This window comes from Lichenostomus cassidix, chromosome 18, assembly GCF_008360975.1.
Source record: "Lichenostomus cassidix isolate B80296 chromosome 18, HeHo_3.0, whole genome shotgun sequence".
NCBI lineage: Eukaryota > Metazoa > Chordata > Aves > Passeriformes > Meliphagidae > Lichenostomus > Lichenostomus cassidix.
The window spans coordinates 7,883,445-7,906,228 of record NC_139498.1 but is presented as its reverse complement, the minus strand read 5'-3'; the positions used below and the strand labels follow the sequence as shown (position 1 = coordinate 7,906,228).

The window sequence follows — 22,784 nt, the reverse complement described above, 5'->3', positions numbered from 1 at the left end:
GCCAAAAACACGGAGCAGAAACACCAGATCATCCAGAGCCCGCTTTGTCCCTGCCAGTCACACACTGCCTGCCCTCCACAGTCACCCTGGCTGTTCCTGCCAGTTTTCCTCTCAGCATCCCTGCCTGGTTTCTTGTCCCTGCTGTGCTGCAGCAGGCAGGGAGCTGCAGCCTCTGCAGTGGAGCTGCCAGCCTCGGTGAGCTCAAGGAAACAGCACCTGGTGCTCCATTCCAGTTTAGTTTCCAAATCGTAGCAACATGTGAGAAGGAAACAGCACAGCAGAGTGTTGTTCCTTGTGCCCGATGCTGTGATGGGGATGCTCACAGAGTCCATCTTGCACTGACCAGCAGGTCCTGCAGGAGGCCACTAGAAAAGTCCAGGGAATTCTGCACCAGAGAAACTGTGGATGTCCCATCCCTGAAAGTGCTCAAGGCCAGGTTGGATGGGACTATGAGCAACCTTGTTTGATGAAAGTTGTCTCTGCCCATGGCAAAGATGATTTGTAACATCCCTTCCAACTGAAACCATTCTATGATTCTAATCCCCCTTATCTGACTGACAAAAGCTTCCTCATCTCTAATGGGGCAGAGCATCATTAGGGCTGTGGTTTGCCAGGATTTACGGAGCATAATAGCTCTGCCCCTGGGTTTATAGATTCTGGCAGGTTTTCAGGAGCCTGGCTGGTTCAGCTGTGGTTGCAGCAGTGCTTCCCAAGCTCACCTCTGCCTCAGAGGGGGCTGTGGATCCCTTGGCTCCCCAGGGCCTCAGGCACAGACCCTGAGCTGCAGGGAAGGGAAAGTGCAGTGCTAAATCAACCTGGTGAGCTGCCTGTGCAGTGTGTTACCCATCTGTGCACCCCAAACCCCCTGATCCAGGCCAGGCTGGGTGATGTGTGAGTGTTGGTGTCCACAGAGCTCCACTGCAGAGGGTGGATGTTCCTGCTCACAGCTTTGGCTGGTTTTGATGCTGCACCAAGATAATTCCACAGTGTGGTACTCATCTTCCTGCTAAAGGTGTAAAGCACTGTGCACTCAGTATCTGCTGCCTGGTGGTAGGACAGGAGAGGTCTGCTCCAGCCTCTCACCCCGGTGGGCTGTGGCTGCTGAGCAGAGTCCCAGGGGTAACTGAGGCACATCTTTGCTGGCAGTTGCTGGTGGTGAGTTGGCAGCAGTGATGCCAAGCACTCCTTGTCTTTGCCAGTGCTGTCAGTCAACACCAGACTCTTTTCCCTGTAATGTTGAAACACAAATTGTCACAGTGGGTGTAAACTGTGCCTGGTGGAAATGCTGAGCAGGGCTGTAAGTGTGTGGAGAGGCAGGAGGGTGCCTGGCAGTTCAGTGTGGTGTCTGGAGGTACAGCCTGGTGGGGACACAGCCTGGCAGCTTTGCTCTGGCAGAAACCATGAGACAGTGTTTGTGGATGGTTTTTAAATCCCTGATTTCCCCCCTGCTCAGAGCCCAGCTCCCCTGGGGAGCCTTGGCAGTGCTGCGGAGCTGGGTGGGGAGCCTCCAGCCCTGCCAGGACATGACACTGATGCTCAGAAGGCTTTCTCTGGCTATTTATTTACTCTTCCTTGCTATTTCACGCTTTTCAGACACTGCTTCTGTCACCATGCAGTGCAGATTATTTTTAGTATTTCAGGAGCAGACTTTGTCTCAGTGAGGTACAAACTTGTGTTAAGTTATGTCCTGGTTTTAAGGGTCACCAAAAGCCATCACCCAGCTCGTTTCCAGGAGGGCACTGCATTATAAATAAGCTTTTCTACATGTACACAACTCATGGACTCGTCCTTAAAATTTCTTTGAACGAATGCCCGGGATGTCTGCAGGACACGTGGCTGTGGAGCATCCCAGGGCTGTGCAGGGCCAGCGTTCCTGCTGCCCTGGGGAGCAGCTGCTGCATGCTGGGGATGCTGGGATTCAGCCCCGGGCTAATATTAGCAGGAATGTGCCAGAGGGATGGGCACAGCGCTATGTGGGTGATGTGCCTCGAATCCAGCACAGTGCAAAGCCCTGGAGATGGGATGTGCTTCGTGTTTGTGGAAGTGTCTCACTTGTGTTCAAGGTCTGTCCCGTGAACCCAGCCCGAGGGTTTGCAGGATGAGAGCTGAGCGTGTGACTAACAGTCCCTCGTGTGCCAGGGCTCAATGCCTGGAAAAGGAAACGCAAAAAGACCTTTCCGATTTACATCTTGGATCGTCCCAGCCCTGGGAGCGAGGCAAAGCTCCTCAATTGTTGGATTTCCTGGGCTGTCCACAAAAAGTCGCACTGCAGCTGGTGTCTTCTGGAGCTCTTTGTCACCAGCTCGGTGTGGGCAGAGCCAGAGCTGCTCATTCGTGTAGCTGGTGCTCCAAGACACTGAAGTCACCTCTGATAACCTCAAAGCCAAGCTGTACAGGCACTTCAGAGAGTTTTCTCTCTCATTCCACATCTGCATTTCTCAGTCTGAGACAAAAGGATGGGCTGGATGGGAGTCTTCTGCCAAATTATCGTGTGGTGGGAGAGGAAGGAGACAGGGGAAGGTGCCTGTGGGAAGGGAGGTTTTCTCCAGCAGAAGTTGTATCTCCCCCAGCAGAACTTGCCTCCAAGACAGGAGTAAAAACAATGTATCTGCCTGGTCACAGGAGTGCAGACCTGCTGTTGTAGGTTGGGATTTTCCCTATGTATATCCATTTCCTCAGGAATTAAAAGGTTGTGAGGGAGTAGGAAAGGGAAGAACAGGATGTGGATCTCTCTGTCCATGTGAACTGGGCTCTGGGGATTGCCTCTGGCCCCAGTTAGGATGTAGGATCATGCAAAGGGTGTTGTTTGGAGCCATCTGATGTGAGGAGGGCTGGGCAGTGTGTCCTTGGGACACCACTGTGGTGCAGAGCAGAGTGTCCCTGGCTCTGTCAGTGGCCCTGGCTCTGTGCTGCCTGGCACAGGTGAGCTCTGCTGTCCTCCTGGGACCATTTGGCAAAGTGAGCACAGCTCTCTGCTGATTATAAAGAGACCTTTCAGAGGAGCCTGCTGGGAAGGACAGGGAGGGGATGAGTCTTTTCACCAGAGCCATGGCAGCTGCTTTGGTTTTGCAAGCCCAGGGCTGATGCCTGAGGTGAGTCAGGGCACAGAGCACATACCCCATGCTGCCTCTTCAAGCACTCCCAGTCTCTGGGATCCTGGTGCCATCTTTCCCTTGGTAAGGAGCTCACCTCAAATACTTCACTCTTTACTCATTGCCTCTTGGTGGGTTGGGGTGATGGAGTGAGTAGGAAATGCCTCTGGAACACTCTGGGTTATGTCTGATAGATCTGAGTGACCATGGCTCTGTCTCTTGGCCAATAAATGCCAGCAAACCTGAGGCTAAATTACTGCCAGGCATTAACCTGGCACCTCTGGGTGCCCCATGGCCTCACTGGGTGCTGGTTTAATTTCTGGTTTGCTGCCCTTCCTCGCAGGGAGCTGCTCACCCCTTTTTGCCAGGAGCCAGGACTGAGACAGCAGCTGCAAAAACCTGGACTGGGATGTGCCATAAGTCCAAAGACAATAATGGAGACTTCAGAGCCCATAATCACTCCAGATATTCATGTTTCTGACTCTGATATTTTTGGGCAGCATCCTTCTGCAGGGTAATCATGCAGGCTCTCTCCTTCTCCCAGCCTCTCTGCCTCTTCCTGCTGCAGTGAGCTCTGCACCTCTTTAGTCTTCAGAGATGGGATGTGGAGACAACAAGCCAAGTGACTCTAAATCCTGGTTAAACTCGTTTGAAGCCTGTAAAATGAACTGATGGGTCTGAGTTCAGATCCTGATGGGGCTGTGGCTGTTCAGTGGGGGTCAGGGTCCATCAGGGGAGCTCTCTGTGGGCCACCATGCCCTTCAGCACAGGGACAGGGCTGTGTCCTGGCCACCTCTCATTTCACACCTGTAGGGTACTTGGTCCTGGCACCCCTCTGGTGGCACCAGCAGTTTGTACCCCACACCCAGCTGCTGTGCTGGTGCCATAGTGGGGAGACCTCTCCTCACCTCCTTCCCTGCCACAAACAGTGCAGGCAAGGAGCAGCCCTTGGGCAAGAAGGAGTTTGTTGCTTCCTCCAACTTATTCTGAACAGCTCTCATCTCCTGATGGCTGTGACTCAGGCTTTTACCCTGATTGCTTTTGTCAGGCTGCTGGATGGAGCTCAGCCCTTGGGTCTCCTGGGGACACCTCCACCACGGTGGCCCACAGGCAGTGCCCATCCAAGCTGGCTCCTGGCTGGTTTGTGTGCCAAAAGGAGAGGTGGTGTGGGTGGTGTGTGACTCTGCATCCTCTCAGTGCTGCTGGCACCCAGGGCAGCACAGTTTGGGATTCTGGGCATAGGCACTGTCAGTGTCAGACAGCCTCCAGTGGATGGCAGGGCAGGGGACACGGTGACATCAGGCTGTGCCACCATCCTCCTGGCAGTAGAGGAGGCAGTTTGGGACCCAAACATCACAGAAGTGTACAACCCCATGCTCCTGGTGGGTGCTCTCCAGCCTCTCTCAGCCCTGGGAGTCATGGCAGGGGTTAGTGGTGAGGGCAGCAGCTCTGCTCTGCTGGACGGTTTGGGACACAAGGAATGTGCTGAGGACTAGGATTGGGGCTTCAGCCTTTCTTTCATCTTGGCTGTTGGAAGTAAAAATATAGGGAAATGTGAAAAGTGTTATTTTATTTTATTTTTTAAAGCATGTTTAGCTCCCCAGGGAGGAGGAGCTTGGAGGGTTCTTCTCTCTGCCAACCTTCAGGACATTTGGATAGCTGCTCACACTGCGGTGCTGGGTGTCCCCTCCAAGAGTCACCAGAGCTGGCTGCAGGGCCAGCAGCAATCAGCAGCAGTGCAGGCAGGAGGAGAGGGCAGCATTGCGGGGCTGAATGGCTCCTGGGCTCCTCCTTTAGCCCCTTTTACCATTTTATCCCTTTTCTGTAGCTTTTTAACCAGCGTATTACAACAGCACCCAACAAACATCTTCTCAAATGGAGACTGAAGTGATTTAATCACCCTCTCCCTGCCACCCAGGCTGGTCACCCACCTGAGTCACTCCCCATGTCCCCTCTGTGTGCACTGGGAGTCGTGACTCGTGGGGTGGCATCTGTGGCACCAGCAAGAGGCAGGCTGGGCTCTGCAAGACCATCTGCATCATACTTTTGTCTCTGGGTAATCCTTTCAAGGCAGTTTAGAAATATTAGTGAACCAAACCAAATCTACAGTCCCAGGGGAGGCGCAGAGAAGATTTATTTCTCTCCTTCCTCCTCCCCTTATGAGAGGAAACTGGAGCACAGACCGGAGACAGAAGCTGGAATGAGCCCGTGGCAGAGCCAGTAATGCAATCTGCTGGGCTGGATACCCTGTGTTTTATGTAATTTTCTGTACAAGTATGAAATGAATATAAGGGATGTAAAATACTCTGGTCTGATCTGGAAACATTTTGCTGAGAGTTAATGGTTATGTAAACCCAAGTGTAATAGAGAGTCAAGCTAAAGTCTTTTGAGGACTGCATTTATAAGGACTGGCAAGCTGGGATTTTGTATTAATCTGAGTGTGGATTTTATTTTTTTTTCTATTCTTAGTCCGGATGTTGCTTTTGCATGTTCATTTCTGGGAAACAAGAGGTTTGCTGCATCAGCCTCAGGCTGTTTTATAGCTTGCTGTGAGTGAGAGAAATGCTGCTTGAAAAGCTTTGATTGATGTCAGAGCCCTGAACTTGCATTTATCCCCAAATTTCCACCAGAACTCACCTCTTGGTACCATTTACACCATTCAGGAAGGCTCTGCATAGTGACAGCACATTGCCAACCTTGTCTTCTACACGTGATTCGTGTCAGACCCTGCAACCTGCTGCAGCTTCTTTTGAAGGCTGTCTGTGAAGTCAGAGAAAGGATTTATTTGTGCATAAACCATTCATAACTCACCCAGGATAGCGTGAGAGTCAGGCTAGAAGCAGAGTGTTACTATATATAAATTTTTATATAGGTTGGTTTGTTGGTAAGGAAAGATGTGAAGCCTCCTGGTTAAAACACAGGGAGGAGACCCAGCAACCCTTACTTCTCTTCTTCCTTATGTCAGATGGCCAGAAGCTTTGGGAAAGGTGCTTTTAAATTTTGGTTTCTGTAGGTGTAAGAGGGATCTGAGTTTCTCAGGCTGTTTTGAAGCTGTGTGCAATCACAAAATCCTGCCAAACGTGCAGCATCGCCTGCTGCCTGCACTGCCAGAGATTTTCTATCTCACACCCATGATTTTGACCCCACTGAAAGGCTCAGGGGAGTTGGGAGCAACTTGTGGTTGAGGATGGGGCAGAGGTATCCTGCTCTGGCCCTGCAGCAGGGGTGCAGCTCCTTCCCTTTCTGCTCTGGGACCTTCAGGTTTAATACACGGTGGATAAACCCTATAGGTACATGCAGAACACCCTACTTGCCCCTGTAACTGAGCCTTCAGTTCACTCCAGTGCACCCATCTGGCTTATGGGTGGTGGCAGCTCTTCAGTGGCATCACAGAGGGGAGGTTTGGATAAGCCAGCCCCAGGTGGCCCCGTGGCAATGTGGGCAAACACTTTGCCCTCAGCCTGGCCCAGAAAAGCACCACAAGCACCCTGCTGCCTGTGACAGAGCTCTGGGAAGCTTTAGGGCCCTGAGCAGTTAACGCTGTGTTGGGTTTCCAAGGGTTCCTTGAAAGATGAGAGCTGCAGCCTCCCCCCTCTCCTGCCCAGGAACAGGAGGTGACCATCTGGTAGCAGTTTAGAGCAAGGCTGTGCTCTCAAACGCTGCCATTGTGTGGTGGGAAATAATGGGGCGCCGGCTGCCCATAGGGCTCTTAGGTGTCCAAAAACCCGAGGAAAGCTCTCTGTGCTTAAGCAAGCAAGCAAATGTAACCCCTGGGTTAGAGAGACCCCATGAGGGGTGCAGGATGTTTAATGGGAAGCAGTTGGGCGCTGTGGCTGCGACGAGCTGGAGGCTCCGGCTGGGAAGAAAGTCCCGGGGGAATCAGCATCCCTTGCTGTTTATTTTGGTCTCCTCTGCAGCTCTGTGCATAGATGTTTCCTTGTGTGAAGCCTCCCCTGGCCTGTCAGTGGGATATTCTGTTTGAGCAGGGAGGAGGGAAGGAGCAGATGTTGCAGATGTTGCAGATGTTGCCCCGGGGTGCCCAGAGCCAGGCTGCAGAGCAGGGTGAGCCACAGTGCCAGTGTGCTGGGTAGTCCAGTGCTCCCACTGGAGATGTGGAGTCCTTGTGCAGGAGCCAGAACCCTTCATGGCATCTGGGCATGAAGGGATGCCATTTCCCCCTGGAAAATATGATAGTGGGGACAGCCCTGCAGCATGGCCAGCCCAGGCTCTGCTCAGGGCAGGGACACCTTGTTCAGGGCTGTCAGGGATGTGACAGGGACCTGGAGCCTGTGGGGACATGGAGAATTAGCCATGTTTAGCCAAGTCCCCCTGGCTTGCCTGGGACTCCTGAGGAAGGATGGTCCTTCAGTGAGAGCTGTGTATGTGGCAGTCCCCAGCAGTGCCACTCACTCTTGACATCTCTGGAAGGCTCTTGACTGTTGCATGAGCTGCTGGGATTGGAAGCAGAGCTCTGCCCTCTCTTCCCAGCTGACAGGATCCCTGAAGAGCAGCTTTAACTGCTGGCGTGTGACCTGCTGGTGCCTGGCTGGGGGATGACCTCGAGGACACAGTGGCCTCACTGCGCAGCCATCCCCAGCACTGCTGTGTAACATAGAAAGAGAAATCAATGTTTTCTCCTTTTTAACTGTGCCTGTTCAGGGAGCATTTGAGGCACAAATGGCCAGGGATGTAGGCATGTGTTTCTTGCCCCCAAGTTCCTCTCTGGCATGGACCACGTTTGGGTTTTCAGGAATGCATGCCCTTGTGCACAGCCAGCAGAGCCACCTCGAAGAGCCTGAGCTTCCCTCATCCATCAGGATTAGCAGTGGCATTTTTGAAGCCAGCCCCACAGAGCTGGGTGATGCTGAGCAAAACCACACAACCTTGAGAGGTTTGCAAAGCTCTGGTCCCCAAAGTGACATCGCAGTGAGCAGTTCTTGGCCCAGAGATGATGGTGGTGGGCTGTTGCAGAGATTGCATCTGATAGGAAGTTCTTGGGAATCTCATTTTAGAGGATTTTGGCCTTTCCCTGCTGTGGGAGGGAAGCTGCTGCCTTCAGCAATGGTGGATAGAGCTGGAGATGTCTGAATGGGTCTGGAGTTGGTTAAAAGGAAGCACATGGCAAGGGCAGTGCAGGTTGTGCTCAGCTCCTTGTGCACCTCCAGAGGAAGAGAAGGAAGGGTGGTGCTCAACACCTCCACCACTTTCCCTGCCAGCTGCCTCCAACACCAGGCAGTCCATGGGATGCTGCTGGAGGGGACGGGAAACCCTGCTGGTGCCCAAAATCTGCAGGGAAATATGATAGTGGGGACAGCCCAGGCCCTGCTCAGGGCAGGGACACCTTGTTCAGGGCTGTCAGGGGTGTGACAGGGACCTGGAGCCCATGGGGACATGGAGAATTAGCCATGTCTGCCCATGTGGGACCTGGCACGGTGGGTGGCAGTGGGGTGTGGGGCCCTGCAGCCCTGCCTTGCCTTCAGCTCCTGTTTTTGTAGGGAATATGGACACTTCCCTGCAGGAAGCCGGGAGGAGGGTCATCTGGAGCAGAGGCTGTTTACTTTCCTTTCCTGGCTCTGGGCAGGACACACTATTTATAAGTTTTTTCTCTTTTTTTGAGAGCTATTGTACTTCCTGAGGTCCTTCTCTTGTCTCATGCAAGGAGGAGAGAGGCAGTGCTGAGCAGGGAACTCCAACCGTGCTCGGTGCCCCCGAGGGCCACCACTGCTGAAGGTGACATTCCCGAGGATCATGTCCATGGCAGTGGGATTCTGTCTCAGAGGTGGAAACACAAACCCTTGTGGTCACAGTCCTTCTCCTTTCTCATGCCTGGGATGTCTGACCTTCTCCTGACCACACAGAATTCAGGGCAGTGGTCAAATGTGCCAGCAGGACAAGCAGGGAACCGAAATCCCTATGAAACCATGAGATGGACACCCCATCCTGCAGAGCCATGGGTGACAAAGCTCCTGGGTTGTCCCCAGGCAAGTCAGCGACCCTGCTGGGAAGGGAATGCCACTGGGACCAGGGGGTCCTCATGATTTTGCTGTCAGAAACTGTGCTGAGCCATTTGTATCCCTCCTTTGGGGTGAAGGTTCCTTGCCCAGCCCCTCAGTACTCCCTTCCTGCCCATTGGCACTGCAGCACTGGTGAGGGAAGTGTTATCTGGAGGGCTTGGGTGCCCTGAGACTGTAATCATGGTTCTGCAGCTCTGCCTTAGGCTTTTTGAACCCCTTTGTGCCTGGGCTTTGACCTTTTTGTCTTTTCTGCAACAAGGCCCAGAAGGAGCTGGAAAGAAGCCATTTTTGGGTGTTGTAATTCAGTCCAGCCCTTCGATAAGGACAGGGGCTGGCTGTGCTCCAGAAAGACCACATGGGTGGCATTGGGCAGGTTTACCCTGGGCTTGGGGCACTTTGGGGGATTTAAAGTCAAAAGAAGAGCCATGTGGGTCAGCACTGCCATTGGGTTCCCCTTCAGGAAGTGGCAGCAGGGCTCAGAGGAGTGGAAAAGCTGCATGTGGCTCATGCCAGGAACCCTGGGAGGTCAGCAGGGCTGTTTGCATCCAAAGCTCATTAGCAGGTCAGAAAGAAATCCCCAAACCACTTGGTACTGAGAGATCTCCAGGGCAGTGTTCATTAGGGAAAGATCCTCGTCAGCATTTCCTTTGCTGTCGTGTTCCTTGAGAACATTTACCCTGTTCCTCAAGAGGCATCTCTCGTGAGGTTATTGGGCTGCTTGTTGAAGGGAAGAGGAGGAGCCAGAGCTGGCTGGAGGAGTGACAGGCACGTTTTAAGGGCCTGATGTGGACAGAGCTCTGATTCCACCCCTCAGGGAGCTGGCAGTGCCTGGCTGGGCTGTGTCCTCTGCTGCTCCTGCCCACCCAGCTTTGCTCAAGGCCAGGCAGGGCTCCCTGTCGGGTTGTCCCTTCTGCTCTCTTTGTTTCCAGCAAAATGCAAATTGGGCTTGCCTGGTGCATTGTTTTAAACTTGGGATTTTTGGGGAAAAATTAGCTAAAATGTTAGTTTCTGGATCATGTGTGTGATGGAGGATGAAAACTGCAGAAAAGGCTGCTGGAGTCTGAGCTCCAGCTCAGTGCTGCAGACCTGAGAGTTCAAACACATTAAAACAGCTCTCAAATGTGAGGCTTGTTTTGGATTAATTATTCTGGGGATGTTGAGAACTGGGACTTGGACACAGAGCTGCAGTGCATGAGCTGTGCCAAGCAGCAGGGACTGCTGCAGGGAGCATCCCACCCCTCTGAGCAGGTGATGATGTGGCTGGGAGAGCTCCACAGAAACCAGGAAACAGAGCAGGTAAATTGGAGAAAAAGCACCTTTGGTTTTCTTTGCTGTCTCTGAGATGCAAGACAGACCATTGTGACCCTTTCTGGGATTTACAGGGGGATGTTTGCAGTGGTTTGAGTGTTGTGCTGTGGTGCTTCCCTCCCTGCAGCCACAGAGCCACCCTGGTGCTGCTCCCATCAGGCTGACATTGAGGGTCAATTGCTCTGTCCATCCCTCCCTGCCCAACCAGCTGGGACCCCACCCTGGGGAGCCCATCCCAAACTCCTGGTGCTTCCCAGCACTTCCCATGGGGTCTGAACCAGAACCAGGGGACATGGGTGTATGTCCATTCACATCTGTCTGTCCCTGAGCACAAAGGGCTTTTGCCGGGTCACAACTACAGAACATCCTGGGGAGGCTCCTCAGTGCCCATCCAGCCTGGTTTTGCAGCCTGGGGTTCGTGTTGAGCAGTTTTGGGGTATTCCCCCAAAAAGGGAAAGCAGCCCTAAGTCTTTATCCTCACATTTTAACCCATGTGAGTCTCCCTGTTGCCTGGCTTGTCTGTGAGCCCCTGCTTTGCTGCCCATCTCCTTTGCTTTCCCTGTGCTGCAGCCAGGGGATGTGACCATGGCTGTCCCAGCCCCTGCAAGGACAGAGGAGGTCACACCTGCTGCTGCCCTGCCTGGTGGAGCAGAGCTGAGTGGCTGCCATGTGAATGTCCCCCGTCCCTGTCCCACAGGCTGGACCCAGCAGTGACCAATGGCTCCTGTCCAGCAAATGTCTGAGGGATGGAAGATCCCCATGTCCCCAAGCCCTGCCCTGGGGGTCAGAGAGCCCTGGAGCAGAGATTCATCCTGCATGGTGGTTCCTCTGCAGCTGCACCCCAGGGGTGGGAGGACATCCTGGGATGAGGCAAGGTTGTACTCCAGTCTCTCCCCAGAGCCCTGATGTACTGTAGGATTTCAAGCCAGGTTTTAAAGACTAAATCTCACTGCTACTATTCTGTTGGTGTAAAGGATGGGTGGACTCATTGCTGATGCTTGTGCTGGCCATTAGCAATGTGGCTGTCACCACACCAAGGCTGTCACCACACCATTTCTGTCACCACACCAAGGCTGTCACCACACCAGCTCAGCCTCGCTTCAAGGAGGCTCCTTTGGGATTCCAGGGCTGTGCCTCACCCTGCCCTGACCCTGCCTGGGTTCTGCAGGACACAGAGGGTATTTGCAGCCTGTGGCATTTGGATGGGATCCAGCAGTGGTTCCCTTTCCACGGAGCTCAGCCTTTTGTTTCCACCTGGCCTGGCCCTTGTGGAGCGCGGGTCAGGAGTCCCTTCCTCGTAACAGGGTCAAGTCCATGTGCTCAAAACACTTCAGTCTTTGGCTCATGTGGTCTCTAGGTTTGTTTTTAAGGATATGAGCTTCTGTGGCTGCCACCCTTGGTTTTCTTTCTGCATTTATACAGATTTGGTGCTGTCCTGGGATTGTTTTCCTGTTCCCAGCTTGGATTTTTCTGGCAGTGCTCACAGGAAAGCCTGTGTTTATCTGTGCATGCTTTGGATGTGAGAGGGAAAGCAAGGTGTTGGAAGCTGGATCTTCCCCCAAATCCAGTGCTCTGCTCTGCCATACCACAATGGGACCCTCTGCTTCCCTCTGAGTGTGGGATGGAGGGCAGTGTGGGGATTTTTTCTGCTCTGGGGTTGAATTTCCTGGCTCTGGCTTGTTTTGTCACTGGGTTTGTAACTTGTCTGAAGAGGCAGGGCCTGGCCTTTAATCCCCAGCTGCTCAAATGGATTATGAATCCAGGGATGAAGGAGCAGAAATGGAGTTATGAGCCTCGTGCCATGTCTGTAATCATCCCTGGAGCTGCTCAGGTGGATGGCAACTAACTCCTGAACCACTTTTCATGTTTTTCAGCTCTGAAAAGATCCTTTGAGGTTGAGGAGGTAGACCAGTCTTCGAATTCCTCCACCCCACAGAGACGGGCCCCGAACACCCTCCTCAGGTCCACCGTGTCCAGCTCCACGCAGAAGTTTCAGGAACTCGGCGCCAGGAATTCGGAGCCATCTGCCCGCCATGCGGAACCCACAGTGCAGAGATCCCCCAAGCCCCCCCTGAGGAGAGTGGAGCTCTCCGGACCCAAAGCGCCCGAGCCGGTGTCCAGGAGAACAGAAATCTCCATCGACATCTCCTCCAAGCAGGTGGAGAACTCCAGCTCGGGGGTGTCGCGGTTCGGCCTCAAGCGGGCGGATGTGGGGCACAAGCCCCCCGAGGCGGCGGCGCGCCGGACTGAGATCACCCTCGGCAAGCCCCAGGAGCCGGGGCTGCGCAGGGTGGAGACGCCGGCCTCCAAGATCCCCGAGCCGCCGCAGCGCAGGGCAGAGCCAGCCCACGTCACCGCGCCCGACGCGGCCCCCAAGCGCCTGGACATCCAGGTGGCCAAGGCTGCCGAGGGCACGGCCCCGGTGGCACGGCCGGCCGAGAGCTCGGAGCCTGCCCTGCCCACCCAGCCTGCCCTGGTGGAGCCAAAGCCGCAGCCGCTGCCCGTGGAGAGCCTGCCCAAGAGAGAAGAAGGTGAGTACAGCCCTGGGGGAGGCTCTGGCTGGTCCCTGCCTCAGGTGTCACACGAGTGTCCCTCTGGAGGTGCCAAGTGCTGCTCCTTCTGCTCCTCTGGAGGCTGCTCTGGGATCTGTGCTAAGATGTGTCCACATGCATGGCTGTTATCCTCGGGTTTATCCTGCCTGAAAGAGCTGTCAGGTTCAATAAGAAATGCTGTCGAGCCTAGGAAGAGAGAAAAAAGGAAATGCCAAAAGCCTGGGTGCTTGCAGGAGATGACAGCTCTGCCAGCTCAGGCCCTGCGTGCAGAGCCACAGCACCCTGGAAAGGCTCTGAGGTGTGGGAGAGGCTCTGGCTGTGGAAGTGTTGTTGGGATGACTCGTTCGGTGGTGTTGTTTATGGTTGTGGGGCAGGAAACGCCTCTTCATTAGCAGAAGTCAGGGTTTTTTGACCTTGGAGCCAAAGTCTAATAACATCATGGACCAGAGCCACTGTTAAACTAGAGACCTGGCTTATATTAGCTCTATCTTGTTTTCAATTAATCCCGTATTAGAGCCAGCTTCCCTCCCTTGCCAGCTGTCATTTTTTCTCCACAATGTTTTGGAGATTTTCCTTTCGGACCTGTTAATTACTTTTCCGTTCTCCATCGCCCACAAGCTCTCCGCTGCGAGGGATGCACAGGGTGGAGGTCACCCCCTCCCCTTCCCACCCTGTGCCTCTCCAGGGGCTGTGGGATGGTGTGGGGTGGCTGAGCCAGGACCTGGGAGGTCCATGCCTGGCCCTGGAGCTGGACATGGGGCTCCCCAAAGCTCTGTCCTGGGTGCAACCCTGTGGTCACTCAGACCTTCATGGTCCAAATCAAGGCAGGAGTCAGCAATGGAGCTGATATTGAACCTACAGGACTCAAGGGGGTTTCTCTTACTGTGCGTGGTGTAGGCTGGGTTATTTTACAGGTTGGTGCCTCTCCAGCTGGGCACAGCTGAGCCCTGAGCCCCAGCCGTGATGGGGTGTGTGTGAGTCCCCTCTCTGTCCCCAGCTGCCATGTGTGGTGCCTGGGAGGCTCATCCTGTCCCTTGGGTTGGGGCTCAGCCTCATCCTGCTGGGTCTGGGCTGCTCTGAGTGCCCCGAGCTCTGAACCCTGCGGGTGGTTGGGCACTTTAAGAGCAGAGGAGTGTCTAAGCTGCTGAATCCTCCAGCTGCCCAGGGTGGGGGCAGAGGGAGGACAGCTGCTGGGACAGTGTTACCCCTGAGCCCGGCTGTCTGGAGTCTGCCTTGCAGCACGAGCCAGCCTTGGTCTGCTACAAAAGGGGCTTTCAGTCCAAATGTCTCCAAGAATCAGCACAGAATGGTTTGGCTTGGAAGCAACCCTAAAGATCGTCTAGTTCCAGCCCTGCTGCCACAAAGAGCCAGGAGACAAAGTTGTAGGGGTTGTGAGGACTCTGTCTCCTTTTGCCTGTGTGTCAGCACAAGGGTACAGCCCAGAGTCACTGCCAGATCTTCTCCTGCTCCTCCACTGCCATGACTCGAGGTTGCCCTGGTTTGCTCTCTCACACGACCCCATTTTGGGGTTCTCCTCTGCTTAGCTCACAGCACCCACCATGGGGTGATGCTGGCACAGGGTTGGCCTCTCTCCTTGCTGCTGGTGCAATAACACAGAGATGTTTGGGGAGGTTGCACAGGGACCCTCAGAATACACCATGGAAAGCTGCAGGCACATTGCTAACGCTCACCAGCTCCATTGCACCTCTGGCCCCAGCACAATCCCTAGGTGAAAATGCTGCCTCCCTGGTGTCTGCAGCAGAGACAGCACCTGACAGTCCTGCTCCCCGGCTTTGGGTCACCCAGGAGGTGCTCCTGGACACCCCTGGATCCTGTTGCTGGTGGCTCTCCAGCACAAACAGCTGAGCAGGGGATGCAGGCAGCTGCCTCCAGCTGCCCTCACTCCTGTGCTGGGACTTGCCTTCCCCAGCTGTCAGGCTCAGCTGCCTTGCCCTTAACCCCCAGTCCTGCTGCTGAAGGTATGCAGGAGAGCATGTTGTGCAGGAAGAGGCCAGATAGAGGAGAATTACAGTCCCAGGGAGCTTGGCAGTTCAGAACAAACCACAGAGGAAAGGAGTCATTTCAGTGCTGAACTTCACTAGGGCAGTGTGCCTGGTGGTGTGAGCTGAGCCTCTCCAGAGCTGGGCTTCTCAAGGAGGGTAGGAGGTGTTTAATGGGGCAAGAAATATTCCTTCCCATCCATGTTCTCCCTCTCTGATCCTTGTGCTCTCCTGCACTTCCTGGGGAACATTGGCTTTGCTTGTGTTGGTGTAACATTGAATTGGGCCATTGGTGACAGGGAGATGGGACAGGGGCACCCATCAGTGTGGGATGTGCCACTGCAAAGGTGGACTTTGTGTCTCCAACGTGGCTGGGACAAGGAAATGTGGTGGGATGGCCAGGTGGTGTGCATTGCTATGGGTGAAGTCTGCCAGAGCAACCTGAGCTGGGCTGTGCAGTGGGTGCAGGCAAGGGGACAACATGCAGAGGGCAGAAGGAGGCACAAGCAATTAAAAACAGCCATTAAAACAAGGTGAGGGGAAGGGCTGTTTCTGAACCCACAGCACTGTGGGAGGCTGTCTTTGCTGTGCAGGGCTTACCAAATGTGAATATCCAAATGTGACCACCCGTGGGTGGGGGTGACCTGTGCCAGGCTCCTGTGTGGGCAGCAGTTCACTCCCTGTCCTGGGGCACTGGCCAGGATGGAGCTCGCAGAGGAGGATGTTCCTGCCCTGTGCTGGCAGGGCAGGTCTGAGCAGGGCATGTGGTGCCAGTGTGGCAGGATCTGGTTTGTCCCTGTGAGGAGAAGGACAGGGAATCACTGTGGGAGCAGCAGTGCTCATCCAGAGACACCCACGTGCCCTTTGCCATGGAGAGATCTTCAGGGATCCTTGTGAGGGGGATGAGGGAAGGGCAAATCCTCAGGAAAACCACATCAGATCAATCATGGGTAATCCTGCCACATCCTCCTAGCACAGCATCCCCTTCCACTGTGCCTCCCATCACTGACACTGGCACTGTGCTTGTGTGCTTCAACATCTTGGCCTTCTCTTGTTCCTCGTGCCTTGCAACGTGGTGGTCAGGCTTGGAGAGGGGGGAAGGCATTGTTTGCCCCAGGAAATTAATGGTTTCCATTTTGGTTAATACTCTGTTTCTGCTTCTCCCAGTCTGACCCTGTTTGTGTTTGGGGTGAAGGCTCAGCTCTGGGATCTCAGGTGATTGGCTGGAAGCACTCCCAGATGAGAAGTGAGAGCTGGTTTGATCTGATGCTCCTTTTTGTGTCCTCACAAGCTGCCCAGGCCCTGGGGACACGCTCAGCCAGCAAGGCAGGCTCTGTCCCACCCCTGCTCCTGCCCTGTGGACCTTCCTGGCAAGGATGCTCTGGAGCTTGTTTATAAATCAAGGCAGATACAATGAATAATGGAACATTCACCTCAAACAGGGACATGACCTTTCTGTGTGTCTCACCGTGGCTCTGTGCAAAACAGTCTGAACCACCTCTGAGCTTTCAGCTTTGTGGGTGTCTTTGTCCCATGGCCACTCTGGGATGCCACACAGGGTGCCAGGTGCCTCTTAAAAATCAGCAGGGTCCTCTCTCCTATTTTGCTGCAGAACAAGCAGGGCAACATCAGGAGAGTGAAGCAATTCAACTGTTTCACTCTTTTTTCCACCTTGAACCCTTACAGCAAGACTTTTCGTCAGAAGTCCCTTAGAGATGGGCTAAAATTTAAACAAAACAAGAAATACTTAAAAATAGAAAAAGGGAAACTTTGAGATCCACTGAGATCCTTGTGGAAACAGGGAAGTTGTGCTGGGAGCTGTAACCCAGTGCTCTCCCACGAGTTTAAGTTGTTCATCCTGCCATGGACACCCAGGGATGGAGAAGTGAAGCCCCACAAGCCTTAGGGTGACTTTTCTTCTGTTCTGTCCTGCCAGGGTGACACCAGAAGTGGGGCTGCTGTGCCTCTGCATTGGGACAACTGTTAACACAGTGATGCTCCCTGGGATGGAGAGCCCAGGGCTGAGTGGAGATCAATGAGTCACCATTTCCAGCTTCCCCGAGCTGCTCTGCTCTCTAACTGTACAAAGAGATTAAAGCTGTAAGGAAATGTTTCCTCATAACCAGCTGACAGATTTGGGCTGGGTTACAGGCAGCCTTTTTTTTTTTTTTGTTCTTGTTATTATTTTTAATGGGAAAATGCCTACAGCCCCAGATTCCAGATGGAGGGGCTGAGTGGGAAATGCTGAGTCTCGGTTTGTGAACTCAGATGCCAAAAATGAGATAATCGGGAAAAATCTAGACCTGCAGCGCCAGTGGCTTGGAAGGAAGAGCAGGAGCATGTGTGGGGGAGAGGACTGTGTCCCATCATGGACTCTGCCTGATCCAGGACACCACGAGCATGGAAGGGGCACTGCCTGCTCCCCCTGCCTCTTTGTGACCTGTCCCTGGCTGTGCAGGGAGCAGCCAGAGCCCCTGGGTGTGTTTTGGGGTATTGTTTTGGGGGGTGTTCTTGATGCCTGAAACAGGCTGCCTGAAAACAGAGGCCAAAACAATTAGGTGTATAAAAAGTGGACTAATTTATTCGAGGCCTTCAAGGTACCCTTGGGCAAGCAAAGTCTCCCTTGGGGAAAACACCCAAAATGGACTCTGGGTCACGAGCTCTTCACCTTTTATAGATTTTGTCTTATTAGCATATTGGTCCCTAATTCCCCAATCACACCCTCAGGTGATGATATTGATCACTACAGGCCTGCTTCCCCTTACCACCCTTGTTTACATATTTTTGGGCCCTAGGGTAACAAATATGTCCTTGAATCTCTATCCAGAGGGCTTTGTTTTGGTTAAATGCATTGAGAACAGAGGTTTTCAGCATTCTGTAACACAGAACTACACCAAGTTACAGATGCATGAAGAGGATAAAACCCCCAAAATTATTAAGCTGTCATTCTGGGGTGTGTTTTGGGGTGTGTTCTGGGCGCTGACGGTGCCAGGAGGAGGCTGTGTGCTGTGGCTGTGATGGTGCCCATGCTGCCCATCTCTGCTGTCCCCAGGCTCATTCTGTTATGTTCATCCCCTGTCCCATCACCATGCACATGTCCCTTCTCTGCGTGGGCACACTGTATGCATGCTGTCCCATGTGCATGCTCCAGCTGGGCAGGACACACCCCAGGAAGTGAGGCTGTCCAGTGCAGCCAGCCAGACCCAGGAGGGTTGGTTTGCCTGGCTGGAAGTCCCTGAGGGCCTGTAAAAAAAGCAGCCACCTCCCCAGTGGAGCTTCATTATGCAAAGGGAGAGTTTCCCATAGGAAACATCACTGTTCCCACTCCTTTTCCTGCCACACGTCACATCTGGGACCAGGAGAGGGCAAAGCTGGGAATGCTGCTTCCAGCTCTGGGGCTTTCAGCATGAGAAGGACGTGGAGCTGCTGGAGAGAGTCCAGAGGAGGCCATGGAGATGCTGCCAGGGCTGGAGTCCCTCTGCTCTAGAGCCAGGCTGGGAGAGCTGGCCTGGAGAGCTGGGAGAGTTACCTGGAGAGGGAGACATCAGAGCTCCTGCCAGTGCCTAAAGGGGCTCCAGGAGAGCTGGAGAGGGATTTGGGACAAGGGATGGAGGGACAGGACAAGGGGGAATGGCTTCCCACTGCCAGAGGACAGGGTCAGATGAGATGTTAGGAAGGAATTGTTCCCTGTGAGGGTGGGCAGGCCCTGGCACAGGTTGCCCAGAGAAGCTGTGGCTGCCCCTGGATCCCCTGGAAGTGTCCAAGGCCAGGTTGGATGGGGCTTGGAGCAAGCTGAGATAGTGGAAAATGTCCCTGCCCATGGCAGGGAGGACACTAGATGGTCTATAGGGTCCCTGGTCACAGACCAGGCTGTGATTCCATGCTGAGCTGCAGAGTGACCCTGACCCTGGCCTGAATGACCTGGCAGGTCTCTCCCATGGCTAGGTTGGGTCTGTGGCTGAGGCTGTGCATCCATATCATCTCCTCACCTCCTGAACCCTGCAGGAAGCATCCAGGGCTGAACATGTGTCTGTGGAGATCAGAGCCTCCTGCTCCAGGCACAAGGTGACCAACAGCAGAGCTGGCTGTGCCTCACAGGGTCTGTGCCCCAGCTGGGCTCTGAGCCCTGTGCACCCTCAGGAGCCTTGGGCTCCTCTGTGCTGAAATCTGGGGCAGCCTCTGCACAGAGGTGCCTTTGCTGGCTGAGAAATGGGTGAGTGTTCCCACCTTCCATGGGATTCATGTTCAAGTGGTGCTGAAAGGCAAAGGGAGACAGCCCTGGCTGAGGGGGGCATGTAGGAACCAGAGCCCAGGGTTTCTCTGTTTATCTTGTGGGATTTGCATGTCTGGAGCCCATGGCAGTCGTGCTGGGGAACATGCTCCCCACCCACCAGCTCCTTGGGATCCTCCAGCTTTCTCACATCTAGGTTAATCATCCTACAGGCTGATAAGGCAAATAAAATCTGTTATCTTGACCAAGATAAAACGAAGGGTTTGCTTTGATCTCCTGCAGTAAGGCCTGGCCGCTGGTTTTGTGACTTCTCTGCTGTCTGCCGGGGGAGGGAAGCGATGGCAGTGGTGATGAACCTTCTGTAATTAAGAAATAGTTCTCTTTTAAGCTATTTCTAGACTTGTGTCCCTGCCTGAGATATTTCTGTTGGCCAGGGGTTGGAGGGACACCATAGGCTGGGTGCAGTGCCAACTCCATAAACTGTGTCAGAGGACTCGAGGAACTGAATTGAGATTATAGAGAGATAACTTTGTTTTGAGAAGATCAAACGTTGTTGTGAGCAGAAAAGATAAGTTGACAGCAGGCCAGTTGTGTTCTTTACTCCTCCAGCAAACAAACAGACTCAGGGAAACTTTTACATTGTCCAAAATGCCATGATGAAGCTGAAGTGAATGTGGCTATAAATGGAAAAAGCAGCTGGTCTTGGACTGCAGCCTGTGCTCAGACTTCTTAAGGCCCAATTTTTCTTCTATCTGTTAGAGGTTTCAAAGGAGGGATGTGGGGAGAGAGCTGCTTTCCTTTGGGTTGGTTAAATGTGGGTCACTCGTTTCATTGATCTTCTCACCACAGAAGTTCCCTGGATTTCTGTAGGGTCACACTCATCAGTACTTCACCCTCTTGAATCATTTTGGTTTATCTTGGCATGAAGGTAGCACTGGAGAGAGACAAAGCTGGACCCAAGGGTCTGGTCCAAAATATTTTGCAAACAACAAAACATTGCAGATGTTTATGCATTTATGAAAAGCAAATAATTTTAACATACAGTCTAAAGTTGCTGTGCCAGCCCTGCAGTGACAGCGTGGGGATTTGGGGTTGTTGGATTTGTATCACCTGCAGTTTGTTCTGTAAGGAAGCTGTAGGTTGGTTTTTGCATAGCAAAGGCCGTTTGAACACCAATGGCTGAAATGGAGCATCTTTCAACACCTTGAAGTTCAGAGATTGATGATGCCCCAGCACATATGAGAATAGCCTTGGATTGATGTTTAGCTTTTCAACCCTTGAGAAGGTATCTAGGGCTCATCTGAGCCAGGTGGTCTTACCAACCCCTGGGTGTTCTTGGAATTCTGGGGTTCTTTGAATTCTGGGTCTGCAGAGGCTTTCTGTGGTGCAGCTTTAATGTGACCTCTGGCTTGTGTTACCAAGGGGTCCAGAAATATTAATACAAAAAATATGGGAGCTGAGCACCTACCTGCTTTTGTGTCTTTGTGAATTCAACCTTCATCCATCTCTGAGCAGCACCTGTGCAGGAAATGCTCCCAGGGGATCTCCTGCACATGGCTTCATCCATCTGTGGCACTCTCCCTGTCTTGCCTGAGATGTCTGTGCTTGAATTAATCATCTGGGTGTCTGCCTTGAGCTGGTGTGAACTGTGCCCTCCAAGGGTTTACTCTTCTCTGCTGAGTGTGAAGAGAGCCTGTGGGATTGGTTCAGCTGGATATCTCTCTATTTGGAGACAAGCTTTGCCCTACTGAATTATTCCCAGAGTCAGAGAAGGAGGTGAAAAGCAATCTGCAGCAGGACAGAAGTGGGTAAGGCATGAATCCTTTGTTGTCATGAGTGCTTGCCAGCCCCCCAGCCAGCCTGGTCCCCTTGGCTCAGGTTGTTCTGTTGCTGTGGATATCATTTACTGAAGTGTGTGTGTCAGACTTTCTTTGATGCTTATCCATAGTACTTTAACTTTTTATGGTGGCTCTGCCTCCCCCCTTCCCTCCTCTCTTGCTGCACGTGGAGTGGGACAGACATTCCTTCCCTCTCTCAAAGAGAAGCTCACTTTGTGGAGATCTCAGAGTAAGAAGATTAGATGGGAATCCCAAAGGACATGGTGCCTGGGAGGAGAGGGCAGTGATAAAAGTTAATGACACCTAAGCTCCTGAAAGGAGCTTTCTCAGCCTCAGCTGTGGTAACTCACAAGTCTTGAATTGTAGGGCACTGCTTTCAACTCCAGCCCAAATGCACCTGGGGTGTTTGCTGTGGGCTGGGTAGATCTGGAGGGACATCACAGGAATTGCCCTGCCCAGGAATACCCCTGCCTGTGTTTGCTTCCCCTGTGTGTTATGACTCTGGGTGGGGAATTTTGTTCACTCTGCTTGGCATTTGCTCTGATCTGGGAGCTTGTGCTGCTCTCTGTGGATGCATGAAGAGTTGGTGTGCTCAGGACCCTTCTCTGAAGCTCTGGCACAGGGGTGAGTCCCTGGTTCCAGTCTCTGAAGCTACAAATGTGCAGACTTGTGCTCCATCTCATGTGAGATGCACTCAGGGCATTCACTGGCAACTCCCTCCCACCCATAGTGGAAATAACTCAATGGACCAAGAGCCAGAAAAACACTGAGAAGATGGCAAAAGTCTGTGTGGCAGGAGAGCCTGGTCAGGATCCTGCCTTTGCTGTCCACTCCTTCACTGTCTTGGAGGAATCCCTCTACCCATTCCAGCTCCTCCTTTTGTAACAAGGAGCTGGTGAATGTGGCAAGGTGCCTGAGGTCTGGTCCTTGCATTGGGTTCTTTCTTCTTCTAGGTTCAGCTGGTGATTAGGAAATTCCAGAGGTGCAGTGAGATAGTGCAGAGTGGGAGAAACCACTGGATTGGCTCTACAAAGGGTGATCCTGAGTTGTCCAGGAAGAGAGAGAGTGTATCAGGTGGTTTCTGTATCAAAACCTACCCTAGTCTACTTTACTTGCTCCTAAATTTGAAAAAAACCCCCATAGTTTGAAGAGGAAAAAAGGATTTGGAAGGCAGATTTTGGATGTGTGAGGAGCAGATGTGGGATGGATTGTTCCTCCTGCTTGATGAGGCTGCTGGCACTGAGGGAGGAGCAGGGATATTTGGATGCTCTCTGCCTCATGTCCTCTTCCCCTGCTCCCATCTGGTGCAGACTGGATGGAGAATGGAGATCACCTTGGAATTGTCCACATATGTCCTGGGAAAAAAGAGTAGATCCAAGCAGCTTTTCTGATAAAACATAATTGTTTAGACAAACTCTGGCTGAACTTGCTTCCTCCTGCATCCCAGCATGCAGATAAATGGGGTGGAAGTGGGAGGTTGAGTTCACAGGCTGCTGGGGCTCTCCCTGGGGTCACCCTGCCCCCAAGACCCCCCATCCACCCCTTTTGGTGGCCTTGGAGAAGAAGAGAGGACACAGCTGAGTGCTGAGGATGATGCCCTGGCTTTGGGCAGTTCAGTGCCCCGAGATGTGATGGGAACCTTGATAAGGCAGTGCATCAGGGGTGTGGGTGGTCCTGGGGGGCAGCAGTGAATCCATCATGGTTCAGCTGCAGAGGCTGGACCTTGCCTGTGTGTTGCTCTGTGGGATG

At 53.2% G+C, this 22,784-nt stretch overlaps 1 protein-coding gene across 7 annotated transcripts in view; it reads left to right on the top strand.

The window, feature by feature from the left end:
* SEPTIN9 (septin 9) overlaps positions 1–22,784 on the top strand; it is a 135,684-nt gene that overhangs the window by 66,572 nt on the left and 46,328 nt on the right. For all 7 annotated transcript variants that reach the window (XM_085077891.1, XM_085077898.1, XM_085077897.1 and 4 more), the window contains one exon: positions 12,289–12,945. In XM_085077891.1, the coding sequence (XP_084934017.1) occupies positions 12,289–12,945 (657 nt within the window). The remainder of the gene's footprint in view (positions 1–12,288; positions 12,946–22,784) is intronic.